This window comes from Lycium ferocissimum, chromosome 6 (genome assembly GCF_029784015.1).
Source record: "Lycium ferocissimum isolate CSIRO_LF1 chromosome 6, AGI_CSIRO_Lferr_CH_V1, whole genome shotgun sequence".
Classification (NCBI taxonomy): Eukaryota; Viridiplantae; Streptophyta; class Magnoliopsida; order Solanales; family Solanaceae; genus Lycium; species Lycium ferocissimum.
The window spans coordinates 56,301,690-56,319,178 of NC_081347.1; the positions used below are offsets into that span (position 1 = coordinate 56,301,690).

General features: G+C 31.3%; 1 protein-coding gene across 1 annotated transcript; it reads left to right on the forward strand.

Moving 5' to 3' along the window:
• The first annotated feature begins 12,844 nt into the window (after window positions 1-12,844).
• Window positions 12,845-16,852, forward strand: LOC132059857 (phosphatidylinositol 4-kinase gamma 7-like). The gene is made up of 2 exons (XM_059452682.1): window positions 12,845-12,885; window positions 14,307-16,852. The coding sequence occupies exon 2, from the start codon at window positions 14,609-14,611 to the stop codon at window positions 16,529-16,531; it is 1,923 nt and encodes a 640-aa protein (XP_059308665.1). The 5' UTR covers window positions 12,845-12,885; window positions 14,307-14,608; the 3' UTR covers window positions 16,532-16,852.
• Window positions 16,853-17,489: the final 637 nt, after the last annotated feature.

Here is a 17,489-nt window from a genome sequence, read left to right on the forward strand (position 1 = left end):
AAGGTGAAGTAGCCAGTTCAAAGAAGTTAAATATACTCGTTCCGTTTCATATTAGTTGTACGCCTTTCTCTTTACACGTCCCTTAAGAAATCACAAATAAAAGTGTATTTTTACTAAATTACTCTTCCACTAAATTGCACCCTAATCAATATTGGTTATTTTCAAAAATAATTAATGTTAATGGCAAAATAGAAAAAATTTAATTAATTCTATCTTAGTTTTGTAAATTGACAAGTATTTTGAGATGGATACTTTTAGTAATGTGCACAACTAATATGGGAAGGAGGGAGTATTATACGTGTATTAAAGTTTTAAACCATTAATAAATACTCCCTCCGTCCATTTTTACTTGTCTTGTATATTAAAAATAGTTGTTCACTTTTTCTTATTCAGTTTGGAAAATCAAGAGATAATTTACCATTTTATACTTATTTTACCCTTATTTTTAATTATTTGGTTGGAAAGTTCAAGAAATTTTTAGTGGTTGTACAACTTTTAAAGTATGTTTTATTGATTTCACTCATTAGGTGACTTAGCAATAATTAAGAATATTATAGTAAAATTGTCATTTTATCTTATGCTCTTTAATAGGAGTGTCAAGTAAATACATGACAAGTAAAAATGAACGAAGGGAGTAAATCATAACTTTTTCGTTGAAAAGTCAATTCCCCCTCTCTCTCACTAAATGGCAATGACAGTGAAAAAAGAATATGCAAAAATAAGAAAATTCGGGAAGAAATGGTTATTTGGTCCTTTACAAACTTTTTTTAGTTTTATGACCTTTTTAAAAGAGATTTTCATTTTTTACACATAAGAGATCTGAAAAAGTCATTTTCTTCTATTCAAATTGTAAGAGGCCAAGAGATTTGGAAGAAATAAGATCTTCTGACCTCTTACAATTTAAATAGAAAAAAATGTCTTTTTCAGATCTCTTATGTGTAAAATATTAATATCTCTTGCAAAAGGGTCATAAAATTTAAAAAAAATTGTAAACGGCCAAAAAACTATTTCTCCCTCTTATTTCCTCGAAAATTTGTGACAAGTAGGATAAGGATAATTTTGAAAACCGTCGAAGGATAGTCCTGATAAATTAATTGAATATATCTGTCTTAAAGAGGAATAGTAGTATGCAAAAAACTTGACATATATATGAACAATGGGAGCTGTAAATTTTCTTCACAATATTAAGCATTCTAATTATTTTAAGTAGTTGTGACATTTATTGCAGCCAAAAGAATAAATAAATCAAAAGAAAAGCTTTAAACTGATAGCTAAAGGTGCTTTAAAAGATTGGGGCTCAATAAATTATGATGTACGGAGTATCGACTTATTACTACTAGTTGTTTGCAGTAATTAATAGGGGTGTGTATTCAATTTTTTAATTTGATTTTATATTATTCGGTTTCGATTTTCAGTTTAGGTTGAAGATCAAAATAATCACATGAAGTATAAAATCTTATAACAAAGAGGGCGAGTTACCCATTGGAACAAGTTAAAATATCTTATAGGTGTAAAATTTTATACCATTAATTATAAATAAACCATAAATTTTTCATTGAATTTAAAGATTTATTTTCTTCTTGTTATAGAATGCACGTAGACACCTTTGAATGAATGTAGACACCCTTTAGTATAATGAACCTAGCCTAGCATAAGTTTTTTGATTTCTTTTCTTAATTAGAGTTCAGTATATATGTGTATGTGCACCTTTCACGTTATGAAATAGAATAGATGAAAATTACATCAATACCTTGTTCAAAAACACTTCTCTCTCTATTTTTTATTACTGATATATAGAAATATGAGTTTCTATATAGTAGTATCGTCGTTAGTCACCTTAAAACAAAAACAAAAAAACACCGTGCCCCATAATAAAACATCAAGCAATATTTTTTTAAAAAGGAAAAAAAGTGGACCCCACCATCTCCAAACTCATTAAAAAAAAAAAAAAGTAGACCCCATATTAAAAAAAAAAGTAATATATAAAAAAAAAGAGTGAACCCCATATTAAAAAAAAAAAAAACGTGCACCCCATATTAAAAAATCATACCCCAATTAAGTCAATAATGGTGGATTCATTGTCACATGCGTATCAACCCATTAGTGGGAGCAAATGACATTATTGTACAACAAAAAACATGGACCCCATATTATTGCTTTTCTTCAAAAGGTTAAGTAGCCAAACCATACAATTTCCTTTCTGTTCTTATATTAGCCTGAGATCTAATCTAGATATTTAACTATTGTATTTGCTATTCCGCCATGTCGTTTATTTGTTATGTTTACTAAAATAAATATACTTAAAATATTTATATTTTAAAATAAGATAGAATTTAATTACTTTTTCATTTTTAACTTTTTCATTTTTATTCTTACTCTAATAAATGTAAAAAGAAATTAATGTCATAAAAGAAAAAATAATATTAAATGGAGATCAAATAATGAATAAGGTAAATTAGTCAAATTCTAATTCTAATTGACGTTTCCTTAAAAAACCGTGCAAAAGACAACATGACAAGTAAAATGAGCTAAACCAAAAATATTTAGCAAAAAATAAAAAATAGTAGTTCTTCGTTTAAATAGAAAATCAAATTTCTACTTTGTTTTGTTTTAAACATGTAAAATTAATTTAATAATTTGAATTAGAATTATCCAAATCAAAATTTGATAAAAAATAAAAATTATTGTTTAGGTCCAATCTACATAAATTAACAATAGAATATTTTACACCCTTAAATTAATCGAATTAAAATTCAAAGTATCAACTGAGGCTTAAATATTGCTATTGTTTTATCTCAAAGAGAGGAAAATAGTTTCTTTTTAAACAAGTCTTCTCTTTTAAAAAGTATTAATAAAATTTTTGCAAACTTTGTATTCGTAGCAAACACTAATATAATAAAGTTTTGGATGCGGAGCACAAACTACAATGTTATATTAATCGTATTTTAAACATAGTATATATATATATATATATATATATATATATATATATATATATATATGCATAAAAACAGTGCAAACTTATGTATGTTTATTAGCAATATAAAATATATATATTATCACTACCCAAATACAACTACATACACATAGATACACTATAATCCAAAGTGTTGGGCCCATGCGCCGCACGGGCATACGCCATCTAGTACTATATTAGAAGCATGAGATGGGAGTGGTTTCGTTGTCCACCTCCAACTCATGTAAAATAAAAAAAAATAAAAAAAAAAGTGGATCCCATACTAAAAAAATCAAGCAATATAAAAATAAAAAAGTGAACCCCATATTAAAAAAATCAAGCAATATCAAAAAAAAAAAAAGAAAAAAAAAGTGGCCCCATATTAAAAAAATTAAACAATATTCATGTAATTCCTAAAGTGTCCCCATTAAGTCAATAATGGTGGATTCATTGCCACATGCATATCAACCCATTAGTGAGAGCAAATGAAATTATTGTACAGCAAAAAATGTGGACCCATATTATTGCTTTTCTTAAAAAAGTTAAGTAGCCAAACCATAGAATTTCCTTTCTTTTCTTATATTAGCCTGAGATCTAATCTAGATATTTAACTGCTGTATTTGTTATTCCGCCATGTCATTTATTTGTTATGTTTATTAAAATAAATATACTTAAAATATTTATATTTTAAAATAAGATAGAATTTAATTAATTTTTCATTTTTATTCTTACTCTAATAAACGTGAAAAGAGATTAATGTCGTAAAAGAAAAAATAATATTAAATGGAGATCAAATAATAAATAAGGTAAATTAGTCAAATTCTAATTCTAATTGACGTTTTCTTAAAAAAAAAACATGAAAAAAGACAACATGACAAGTAAAATGAGCTAAACCAAGAATATTCACCAAAAATTAAAAAATAGTAGTTCTTCGTTTAAATAGAAAATCAAATTTCTACTTTGTTTTGTTTTAAACATGTAAAATTAATTTAATAATTAGAATTAGAATTATCCAAATCAAAATTTGATAAAAAATAATAAATATTGTTTAGGTCCAACCTACATACATTAACAATAGAATATTTTACACCTTTAAATTAATCGAACTAAAATTCAAAATATCAACTGATGCTTAAATATTGCTATTGTTTTGTCTCAAAGAGAGAAAAATAGTTTCCTTTTAAACAAGTCTTCTCTTTTAAAAAGTATTAATAAATTTTTGCAAACTTTGTATTCGTAGCAAACACTAATATAATAAAGTTTTGGATGCGCAGCACAAACTACAATGTTATATTAATCGTGTTTTGAACATAGTGTGTATATATATATATATATATATATATGCATAAAAATAGTGCAAACTTATGTATGTTTATTAGTAATATAAAATATATATATTATCACTACCCAAACACAACTACATACACATAGATACACTATAATCTAAAATGTTGGGCCCGTGCGTAGCGCGGGCATACGCCATCTAGTATATATGACGAGAGTGAATTACGTATATATACATATTAAGGAGAAATATTTACGAAACGTGACAATAGTTTTCTATTTACAAAACATAACATTATAAACCCTATAACAAACATACTTTTTTATTTAATTTTTTAAAAATATTTTTTAAATTTTAAAAAAAATATTACTTTAAAAATATTTTTTTATTTTTATTTTTTTCGCTCAAAAATTTATGTATGAAAGTTGTATGAAATGTGTATATCTCGCTCAAAGCTTAAAAAATTTCCTCAAAATTTAGTGTATGAAAACGGTATGAAAACTGTATGAAATGTGTATATCTCGTTCAAGGCTTAAAAAATCACCTCAAAATTGTATGTATGAAAACGGTATGAAATTTGTATCTCGCTCAAGGCTTAGAATTTCGCTCACATTTTCGTGTGTAAAGTTCATGTTAGATTTCACTAAAATTAATACAACTACAATAACATTGTATACAACTTTGATACAATATTCAAGACTTAAAATAATCGCTTAAATTTTTGTGTATGAAATGTGTATATCTTGCTCAAGGCTTAAAAAGTTTGCTCAAATTTTGTGTATAAAAAATGTATGAAATGTGTATATCTCGATCAAGGCTTAAACATTACACTCAAAATTATATGTATGAGAATGGTATGAAATGTGTATATCTCGCTCAAGACTTAGAATTTCATTCACATTTTGTGTATGAAAAACTATATTAAAAATTTCGCTTACACATACACATTTCATACATTTTTCATACACAAAAATTTGAGGTAATTTTTTAAGCCTTTGAGCAAAAAAATTATTTTTTTTAAAAAAAAAATTATTTTTTTTAAAAAAAAAAATTAAAAATATAATTTTTTTTTTTTTAAGTTTAAAATAATTTTTTTAAATAAAATTATTATTTTAAAAATAAATTATTATTTTTTAAATGAAAATATATTTTCAAAAAAAAAAAATTCTGAAAATAAAATAAAAAAACGAAAAATATATGAAAATTCGTCATGTTTCGTAAAATATCGTTATGTTTTATAAATAAGGAAAACTATCGTCACGTTTCGTAAATATTTCTCCTTAACATGTATATATACGTAGTTTCCCATATAACAATGACAGTGGAAAAAGAATATGCAAAAACAAGAAAATTCGTGACAAGTAGGAGAATGATAATCTTAGAAACTATTAAAGGATACTTCTGATAAATTAGTTGAATATCTGTCTTAAAAAGTTCTAATATGCAGAAAAACCTAGAAAAACATCATATCTATGAACGGTGGCAGCAGTAAATTTTCTTCGCAACTAGGCAATTCTAATTAATTTTCAGTGGTTGTGACATTACTATAGTATTATTTACTAGTTGTTTAATGGGTCTGACTAAGACTGACCACAAAGAAAATTTATTTTCTGGTGAAAACGGATAATCAATTAGAGATTTGTATTTCAAGGGTTTGAAGACAAATGGGTAGTATCCATTCCCGGAAACTCTCCTTTCGGCTAAGTTTTCGTGATTACAAGAGTTAGATTGAAAGAACTAAGCATAAAAAATAAGAAATCACGCAATTAAGGTAAATATTTTAACGATAGTAATCAATGTGCCCGGATCTATTGTTCTTGAGAGAAAAAGTAAGAGATATGCTACAAGAGATGAGATAGAGGTGTCTTAGCTTACATGATAAGCTCTCTATATAGAAACCAAAATAAGAATTTTCAACCCTGGCGATTGGCTGATGTGACCTAACTGTACCCTTACGTGTTTCTCTGCCACAACACACTGATCGACATTTGTTGATAGGACCCGAGTAGGTGGAAGTGGGTGCCAGCCGTGGAGATCCTCCCGGTCTCTCCGAGCTTCCGGTTGCGAAAACTAATCCGTGTATGGATTTTACCCAATACAAAATTAATAACCTTAAGTCCTTAATTGTTGATTTGACTAAATCCAAAAGAATCGAGTTTAATATACTTCTTGCAGTTATATCAAGTTGATGAACTACCACCTTTGACAAAGATTGCCAGTATCAGAGGCATATCTAGCCTATAAGGAAGGGGTTCAATTGAACCCCAAATTTTCGACACAGAGCTTAAATTTATGTGTAAAAAATTATTAAAATTGTAATAAATAGTAGATATGAACCCCTAACTTTAAAAATATAATGGGTTCAATGCTTAAAATCTTAAGATTGAACCCATAAAATTTAAATCATGAATCCACCTCTGGCTAGTATCTTATTATTTAATGTTGTACGCATTTTTTAATAATAACAAAATATTATAATATCCCCAGATACTGTTTTTATGAACAGTTTGAGATTCTTTAATTGAGGCTGGTAGATCAATTTTTTGCACGGATTGCCCTTCTTTTGGGGTGGTCTTTAAATTTTGCCCCTCATATTTGTGTTCTTTAAGTTTTGCCCTTCGCTTGGATACCTGAGGTTCTAGGTTCGAACCCCGTTCGTGCATAAAATAAAAAAAATAATTTCGCAAGACAAAATCGGGGGAGAGTGTATCTTAGGATCAAAGCATACAATCCTTAAGGAAAAACCAAAGTTATGCCGGAGGGGGCAGACTTTGCCTTGAGACATTTTATTTTATTTTTTTTAACTTTTCAAGGCACACTTTTAGTTAAGGCATACTTTTGGTTATGCCTTAATTAAAAGTATACCCCATAAGGCATAGTTCCTTAAGGAAAAATTTTGCCCCATAAGGTAAAACTAAATTATGCCTTGAGGAAAAGTTATGCCCCTCCGGCATAACTTTAGTTTTTCCTTAAGGAAGTTATCTTGGGGAAACAGACTTTGCCTTGAGACATTTTTTTTTTTTTAAACTTTTAAAGGCACACTTTTAGTTAAGGCATACTTTTGGTTATGCCTTAATTAAAAGTAGGAATTTTTACCTGTCATAGCTACCTCTAAGACTTATTTATGAATAATAACTACCTTATTTTTTTATTTAATTTTTGTAGCTTTATTTTTCCAAAATTACATTCCATAACTAATCAGAACTTTTGAAATACATGTACCTCTTTATTCTCCCTCACCGCACATTTATCATCTTCTCCGGACCCTAAAAAAATTCTCTCTCCTCTTTCCCTTTCCCTTTCCCCTCCAACGCCGCCTCGGCTCCGACATCTCCTTGGCGCCACCGCAGGCTAAGGTCGCTCTTGCCGTCGGTGATGCCGGAAAAAATTCTCTCTCTATTGCCATCGGTGATGCGAGAATCCATGGCTTCTTCTCGGATACGGACGGTTATCGAGCAAGTTGATCGGATTTGGAATAATGAACATCACAACCATAAAGCTTAAGCTTTTTGTGATTACAAAGATATATCTCGATTCAATGATCTAGTAGAAGTTGATTTCATTTTTTCTTGATATCTTTATCTTCTTTTCGCTAGATTAGGTGGTTCGAGTGTAATTTCGTTAGTGAGAAAGCATATTCTTTGATTTGTCTTTGTTGACATGTTAGTGAGCAGCACATTCTTTGTTAGTGAGCATCACATTCTTGATATCTTCTATCTTCTTTGTAATTTCGTTAGTGAGCAGCACATTCAATTACTCCTGCAAATGCACCAAATGACAACTATTCCTCAATCTCAATCCTGTTAATATCTTTTTTTCCTTCTCGTTAAGATATGCATATGCTCAAGTTACAATCTTTTCAAGTAAGTATGGCACTCAAAGATATAATGATGCGAAGAAGGTGTTTGATGAAATGCCTCAAAGATATATTGTTGCCTCTCTTAACATTACGATATCATGTTATCTTGATCATGGGTTGGTGAATAAGGTAATGGATGAATTTCGTCCGGTTTCTACTAAGGATAATGTTGGCTGGAGGACAGCTATGATTGATGCTGGTTAGAAACAGTGAAATGAAAAATCTTGGGAAATATATTTCAAAAGATATTTCGTTGTATTTCAATGTATTTCTAATTTCCGAAACTTGATTTCGATATATTTCATTGTATTCCATTGTACATACACATACTACAATTTTATATTTCTTAAACAATCAACCATATTTCATTGTATTTCGGTGTATATTTTTCGTATTTGGAAGTATTTCTAAAAGTTTGGAATGGAGTAATTTGGAGAAGAAAACGTGGGTTGTTATGGAACTTAACGAGTTATGCGTCATATGGTTGATTTAATTTGACTTACCATTTAAAATGAAAGAAGAGAATCTATTCCATAAATATAGCCTATTTTTACTCATGATTTTGTATTTCGGTATATTTCAAAAATGTGAACTCTCTCCGTATTTTGTATTTTCGTGTATTTCTCTATATTTCAAAAAAACGAAATACAACTAAATACAACAAAAACTAGCTACGATTTGTAAATATAGAAAAAGTAGCTATAAATTGTTAGAAGAAAGTTGGTTAAAAATCGTTTTTGTAAGTTACCCTTAAAGTATGCCCGTAAGGCATAGTTCATGAGAAAAATTTTGCCCACGTAAGGCAAAACTAAATTACCTTGAGGAAAAGTTATGCCCCCTCAGCATAACTTTAGTTTTTCTTAAGGAAGTTATGCGGAGAAATGGGATTTCTTTGAGGCATTTTTTTTTTTTTTTTTTAACTTTTAGTTAAGGCATACTTTTAGTTATGCTTAATTAAAAGTCCTGTACTATACATAATTCCTTAAGGAAAAGTTTTGCTTGTACAAGGCAAAACTAAATTATGCCCTCAGGCATAACTTTAGCTTTTTCCTTTGGGAAGTTATCTTGGGAGAGATGGAACTTTCTTGAGACATTTTTTTTTTTTTTTAAAACTTTTCAGGCACATACTTTAGTCTAAACATACTTTTGGGTTATACTGTAATTAAAAATACGTCCTATAAGACATAGTTAAGCAGGAAAAGGTTTTGCCTCCATGATAAGCAACGTATGTCTTGATAAATTATGCGCCCTCCGGCATAACTTTAGTTTTCATGAAAATTATCTTCGAATGAACACTCCCTCCAAATTTCTGTATGCGTTAAATTATTTTTATTTTATGTCGAATGTGTGCTCTGAACCCAAAACCCTCAGTATCCAAGCTTAAGAAAAGCTGAAAGCACACAACATGGGCTTTTAAAATGAGGGTAAAGACCGCAAATATGAGGGAAAATTTTCAAAAACCTCAAGAAGGAGCAATTAAGATTCTGCGAATTCTGCGAATTGCCCCTGGTAGATAAGACTTTCAGAATATTAATGTATACTAGTACTTAGCTAATAATTTACTCTTACTGCCAATTAAGTGCCAACTTGTTGCTCATTTTGCCCCTACTCGAGTGCTTCGAACATGCAGGATTGTAACTTTTTTGCCAAAAAGCCATTTTTTTTTTTTTTACAAAAAACAAAGATTTTAAACAAACGCCATTACAAATATATGACTAATATGCAAAAACTTTTCAAGGGAAAAATAGAAGAGAAATATGCTAGTACTCTCTTTTCATAATTGAATTATTTCTACTGTCTCCAGCTTGTAATTGCCGTAATGCCGTTATTAATTAATATAGCTGTTAATCAAATATATGTATTATTTAGATAACATCAAATTGTTTGTAAGACGAGTGAGAAAAAATGATTAAATCATAAAACAACAATAGCGGCTCAATATTTTTCTAACAAACTTTTGATATGTGTAGAAGTAAGACAGTAAGTGAGGGAAGTGTTGTTATATTTTCCTTTATTGACAAAATATATTGAGTAAAACATTTGTTTTAAAGAATGACTGAAATATCTTGCAATTGAATTCTTCTTTTTCTAATTTTTCACACGGTGTCCAACATCGGCATTGAGACCCGATTAAATTTAGATTTGCGCTGGAAAGTTGCCACATTAAAGGTAAAACCCTTCCTAACGAAGGTGACTCCGTACGCAGGGGAGCTCAACTCTGACCTTTATTTAAGAATGAAGAAGTACTTACCTTGATTACACTTTAATAGTCAAGATTTCAAGATAGATTTGACTGCTCTTACAGTAACAATCAACGTTACTTTGTCAAATTTATAATATGGTTTAGAGAACTCTTTCAACTAAACAAAAAAGAAATGTGTTGAGTGAAGGTTCTAAAAAGAACAAAAAAGGAAAAAGAAGCTAAGAAGATTATGTTATTAACGTGGTGATCCAATTTATTTGGGCCTTTTTTCAGTTTATTGATTTTTTTTTTCCTTTTTAATCAGATTTAGAAGCTTTGTTGAATACTTTTCAAAAATAAAATGATGACTGCTGAGGATTGAAATGAAATGATGCTAACACACCATGAATTCCTTTTTGATTAAGGAAATTAAACGTGACATGTGCAATGAACTGTCCCCCATTCAAGTCTTTGATCAAGAATAAAGTGTAACTCAGTATCATTTAATTGATTCAGACAACTTATTTATTTTATATTTTGTATGTAATATATGCATAAAATAAATATTTAGCTGTAATTAGTTCTTAAATACTTTAATTGTATAAGTAACTTTTTATACAATCAATTCACCAATTTTACAAGACGTTTGAATGATATTTGATCATGAATTTCATTTGAGAAGTAATTAAAAATTTGTTAGTGGAAATTATCATTTCACTTGAAATATTCATCAATAACGTTTTTAAAATACGCAAATATCAGTACTTGCAAATATGCACATATTGTTCTCTAAAAAAAAAAAAATACTAAAATAACATTTAATCTTATAAATTCGTATTTATTTCTTGAGATAATCATTAATCAACTCAAACCCCACAATCCAACGGGAAAATATTAATTTTAATAATAAAACCCCTTTTTGTTTAATAAAAAACCCTTTTGCTTAATGAAAACGTTAACCCCACTTCCAGCTGGAAATCAAACAGAATCCTTCCTATCATCTCTCCGTACACGCGCGAAGCATGCGGTCAAACCTCGTATTAACTCCAGGTAAAATATCTCTGTCCGCTTATTGGACAAAACAAATTATACATCCGGTGCAAAATAAGTGTCATTTTACTAAAAATTACGCGTATGAAAAAATTAATAAATATAATGTGAACTTTATTAAACTATTTCTATTTATTAAATGTTTTTGAGAATTGAGTAATATTAAAAAAAATTTTTTTTAATGTTTAATGCATAATTAAAAACACTTGCCAATTTTTATCTTCAATCACTTTTTTTTTTCTTTTTTCAAAAAGTCAATCACGTTTTTTTTTTAATTGACACTTATTTTGTAGGTATTTCATTTCAGAAGGGACATTTACGGAAATTCAGACATTCCGGCTGACTATGCCACGTCAGTATCTAATCCCCATACCTACACGGCTACACGTCACCATCTCTTACTCACCGACCACATCCCGCCGTCTGTCTATAATCCAACGGCTGAAGATTCAATATTCGAGATGTTATCCATGAAAGAAGCTACAACGATAAACTACAGTTAGTTAACAAACTAAACCGTGATTCACGCAAAACGTTACTCCACTGGTGGAAAACAAACCAGAGTTAAAAAGGAGAGGAACTGACAAAAATGATCCCTAAAATTGGAGGGTAGATTCTAAATAGTTCCTCAAGTATATATATTGAACAATGATTCTTTAAATTTGTCAAAGATTAATACTTTTAGTTTATGTAAGATAGTACTTAATAATTTGTGTTTGTTAAATCGACCAAAATAGTGGGGAAAAAATTAAATCATAAAGACTAAACAAATTCCATCAAATATTAAAATATGCAACGCAAAGACCAAAAGATTTTAAAAATAGCATAAATTACACCTCAAAAGCTGCAGAGTCTAGAAATAAATCATAAATAGCGTAAAACTATAAAAATTATACTTCTAGATGTGAGTTTCCGCTAATTTCACAGGGTATCTTGTTGTTGTTGTTCTTTGTTATTTTCTTCATAGTTTATGTCAAATCTAGCGAACATAATTCGGTAAATATTTGACAGAGACTAAAAGTATTACTAACTCCGTCTCAATTTGTGTGGCATAATTGGAATTTAGAGAGTCAACCAAGTCCTTTTTTGACTGAAATTATTTTATAAGCCTTTTAAATATTTTAAGTTGTTAATTATTGTGATATATAGCACTTTTACGTAGTTTCCAAATAGTTTCAAAAAATTAAAGCCCATATGTATGAATTTATGATCAAAATTTAGAAGTTTGAATTTTAAAATTTTAACTGTGCCACATAAATTAAGACACAAAGGGAATTTTAACAAACTTAATGAATCAAAACTGTTTTGTGCATACTCGAAGGACTATTTTAAACCTTTCATAAACCAGAAGGGACCATTGTTGCCATTTTCTCGTTAGAAGGACTTTTACTGTAAAAAAGAAAGAAAAAAAAGAAAAAGAAAAAGAAAAGGAATCCAGTTTATGGATATATAGGTGTGCACATGCATTTGATACAAAAAAATAAGGTATAGAGAGCATAGCATATAAGCTACAAAGAGAGTCAGGCATTAGTATTATCAGATCTGACTTTCCGGTAAGTCTTTTTTTTTTTTTTTTTATCGCTTTCTTCATTCAAATTTTACTATTCATTTATTTCTTTTACTTAATTAATTACCTGTTTTGATTTTGTTCTTGGTCGTTTATCGAGATTTATTCACATTTTAATTCTCTTACAGAAGAGTGTGATTAATGACTCAAATAACACTTTTTTTGAGCTGTCAAACAGTGTTAATTGATACAAAAGAGTGATATATATATAATTAGTAAATTTTCTGAGTTTCAAATAACACTTGTTGAAGTTTTTTTTTTTTTTTTTTTTCTTCCTTGAAGGATTAAGTTTACCTGTTTAAGATTTTATGTTTAATGTATTTTTTATGTTAATAATGAAAATGAGAGTTGTAGTAATACTTTTCAAGAGGATTGTTATTAATTGCTTGATTAATGCTTTCTTTTAGCTATAGAAGAGTGTTAAAGAGCGTCTTTTGAGTAAATTAATTAGATTATCTGAATTTAGTCGAGGTGCACGTAAGCTGGCTTGGATATCACAGTTATAACAAAAAAATAAAGCCGATTACGAGTTCATTTTCAGCCTAGGTTGCTCGGGCTCTCCAAAAATGGTGCAACACCCGTGTGAGATTCTCCAAAAATACACTCCTTTTGGAGGATCTGACACGCACTTGTCGAGATTTTTTGAAGACTCCGAGCAACATGGGTTTCAAGTCTGTAGATTGGGTTTTTTAGTACAAAGAATCTACTTTTCTCTAAACCATTGGAAATAAGAGGTTAAATACTAATACTAATCTTAAGGAAGAGTGTTAGTAATTACTCAAATATTACTCCTTTTTAACGATAACAGTGTTATTTGATCAGAGATAGTGTTATCTGTGTAATTAATTAGGTTCTCTCTGTGTAGCGTGTTTTAAACAAGTTTCAGTTTCAAGTGGTTTATAGCTTAGCATTGATTGTGAACACAATACTAAATGCTTTTCAAGATTTATAAAGCCTTATGTTAGTTATGTTTCTGATTCTTGTTTCATTAAGTGCTAAGGAATTAGAAAATCAGGAGCCTAGTACTACCATATTGGCATGATCTGTATGTCAGTGATCTCTTTGTGTTGGGTTTAACTTTTATACTGGTCCAACTAGGTAACTGTTGTAGTAAGTTTGAGTTGCTAACTTGGAAAATATGGATAACCAGCCTATTACAACTAGTCATAATAAATTTCTAAAACTTGTCGGGGAGCTGATGTAATTAAATTATGCTGATGGTGTAAAAAATTATTTGCAGTCTTAAGTATATGTCTCAGTTACACCCTTTTTATATTTTCTATCTCGTGGCTTTGATCGTCATTCATCCATGACTTGAATAACCTTGTGATGCTTTTAATACATATCTTGACTAATGGCATGAATTAATCCAGCTTGTATTCTGATTCTTTTTTTTTCTCTTTACAGATCATTGTTCACTGTCTTATCCACATCTTGAGATGGCTCTTTTAATGTGACACCTGGGGATTCTTGATCTTTTGCTGTTCCATATAAGACACAGTGGTGATATTTGCTGTTGCCTGTGGCATCATCTGGATTGGTTTAGGTTCCTGTCTGCTCATTGATGATTGTTTCCAGATTGAATCATTTCTTGGCTTGCTCACAATCGGCTTTTGAGTTTGGCGTTCAACCGAGAGTCCGTGAAAATCTCTCTTCTGCTGCCATCTCTTTTGCTGATTGTGACGCCCAACTGTGTTTCTCAACCTTTTATGTCTCGTAACCTGGATAGTCCTGTTCAGACTCAAATGGCTGTGGCAATCTTCAAGAGCCCACTTGGTGGGGAGTACCATGGGAAGGGTAGGATGGAAGGGAAAGCGACTGGGAGGAGACGTGTTTTTGTTCAAACTGAGACTGGTTGTGTACTGGGGATGGAGTTAGAACGCAGTGACAGCGCACATACTGTGAAAAGAAGGTTGCAGCTTGCACTTAACTTTCCAATCGAGGAGAGTTCTTTGACATTTGGTGATAGGGTGCTGAAGAATGATCTGAGTGCTGTTCGGAATGATTCCCCTCTACTGCTGACTAGGAACTTTATGCATCGAAGTTCATCAACTCCGTGCCTTTTGCCCACAGGGAGGGATCATATCCAACAGAGAGATCAAAGTGGTCCCATTGAAATACTGGGAAACTCAAGTCGCTTTGCCGAGACAAAGCAACTTATCGAGGAAATTGTGAAGGCAATAAAGACTGGAGTTGATCCACTTCCTGTTCATGGTGGCCTTGGAGGGGGGTATTTTTTCAGAAATAGAAGAGGTGAGAGCATTGCTATTGTCAAGCCCACAGATGAAGAACCATTCGCGCCTAACAATCCTAAAGGATTTGTGGGCAAAGCTCTTGGGCAGCCAGGCTTAAAACGATCAGTCAGAGTTGGGGAAACAGGGTATAGGGAGGTCGCTGCATATCTTCTTGACCATGATCATTTTGCCAATGTGCCAGCTACTACATTGGTAAAAATCACCCATTCAGTCTTTAATGTCAATGATGGTGTAAATGGAAACAAGCATCACAGCAAGAAGCAGCTTGTGAGCAAGATTGCGTCTTTTCAACAGTTCGTTCCTCATGATTTTGATGCTAGTGACCATGGAACTTCAAACTTCGCTGTTGCTGCAGTGCATCGGATTGGAATATTAGATATTAGGATTTTTAACACAGATAGACATGCAGGAAATCTTTTAGTTAGGAAGCTTGACGGTATTGGAAGGTTTGGTCAAGTAGAGCTCATTCCCATTGATCATGGGCTCTGTCTTCCAGAGAGTTTGGAAGATCCGTATTTCGAGTGGATCCATTGGCCCCAGGCATCTATTCCGTTCACAGATGATGAACTTGAGTACATACAGAAACTTGATCCTATTCGGGACTCTGAGATGCTACAAAGTGAACTCCCTATGATTCGTGAAGCTTGCCTTCGCGTCTTGGTCCTTTCCACCATTTTTCTCAAGGAAGCCGCTGCTTATGGGCTATGCCTTGCTGAAATTGGTGAGATGATGAGTAGAGAATTCCGTAGTGGGGAGGAGAAACCAAGTGAGCTTGAGGTTGTCTGTTTGGAGGCAAGAAGCCTGATTGCTGAGACAGAGATTCTTTCTCCAAAGGCTGAAGTGGCTGAAAACGAGTTTCAATTTGACCTAGATTGCGAAGATGCTGGATATGAGCTTAGTACCAAATTGATCTCTCAGGATTTCATGAATAGAAACCCATTCCATCTTCCAATTGGAGGAAATGGCTGCTTCCCACTCTCTAAACTCGATGAAAGTGTCGAGGCCGAAAGCGATGAAGAAGAAGGTGAGAAGAGCTTTAATTGTGTTCCTGCCCCAGCGAAGAACATTAATATATCGAAACTTTCAATGTCTCTCAAGAATACCAGCTTAGGTGAGAAGAAACTGAAATGTCCTAATATTTCAGGAACAAAACCAGAAAATAACTATCTGGCTAGTTCCTCCTCTGGACATCGGAGCGCAAACGAGCAGCTTCAATCAAGTGTCAGCTTTGTGAAGCTAGCAGATATGAATGACACCGAGTGGGCTTCATTTCTAGAGAAGTTTGAAGAGCTTCTTTACCCGGCTTTTGCCAAGCGCAAGTCCATCACACTTGGTCAGAAGCAAATACAAAGGCTTGGGACTTCTTGCCAGTTTTGAGATTGAGGTATTACTATATTTCCTCTATAAGGATGACTTATGCCTAAATAAAACAGCAAGCTTGTGGAAGTGAAGGAAGTTGCGATAGAGCGGGAGTAGGACCGTAGAATATGCTGTAAATATTTTTGGAGGCAGCCCAGCGGATGGGCTGAGTAGAATTAGTTGTTCCTTTTTCGTGTTCTTGTTGACATCTTCAATTTTTATCCCCTTTAACTGCATTACTCATTGTTAGATAAATAATTTGTAGAATGTATTTCGAGTAAAAGAAAAAAGAGTTGTATGTAAATGTTGGATGTGTTCTTATGATTTCTTGCTCTGGTACATCTCAGCGCATAACTGTGTATCTGTTTCAAACAAGTCGAGATTAGACATCCGAACTTTCATTGTTCATGTCATTTTATTTAAGTCCTTGTCAATATAATGGTAAACGCTATTGTTAATGTTTTTAGACATAGCAATGATATTTTGCCTTGTTGCTAAAGCGTACACTATCTGATTAACTGTTTTTAGTGGTTTGTGTACTTTGTTCTTTTACCATCAAAGAATATATTCAATTGTGTCTTTGGCAAAATTGTCATGTCATTCCAGGTTGTATATTTGTATTCTCTTTCAAGTGGAAAAAGAAAAAACGACACTTGTGACACGCTAAGCAAAAACAATTATGGTAAGGCAACAAAAAAGTGCAGGTTGGGTCCCTATAAGAACCAGTTGGCCCTTGAATGATTGATGAGTTCAAAACTAACATCATTGCAGAACATATTTCGGCCATCTAGAAAATTTAAGTGGAATCCATATAATGAATTATGCTTTGGTATTGAGATGTAACTCAAATCAACAAAAGTGAAATATAAGGTGGTATTGTCAAACCTCGTCGTTTATCCGGATAATTTTTGGCTGATATAATGAGATGTTGTTATAGAACATGCGATATTGTTGTTCTAGTCTATGGCTATTATAG

Coding starts and splice junctions, on each gene's coding strand:
- LOC132059857 (XM_059452682.1), top strand. CDS start 14,609: ATGTCTCGTAACCTGGATAGTCCTGTTCAGACTCAAATGGCTGTGGCA.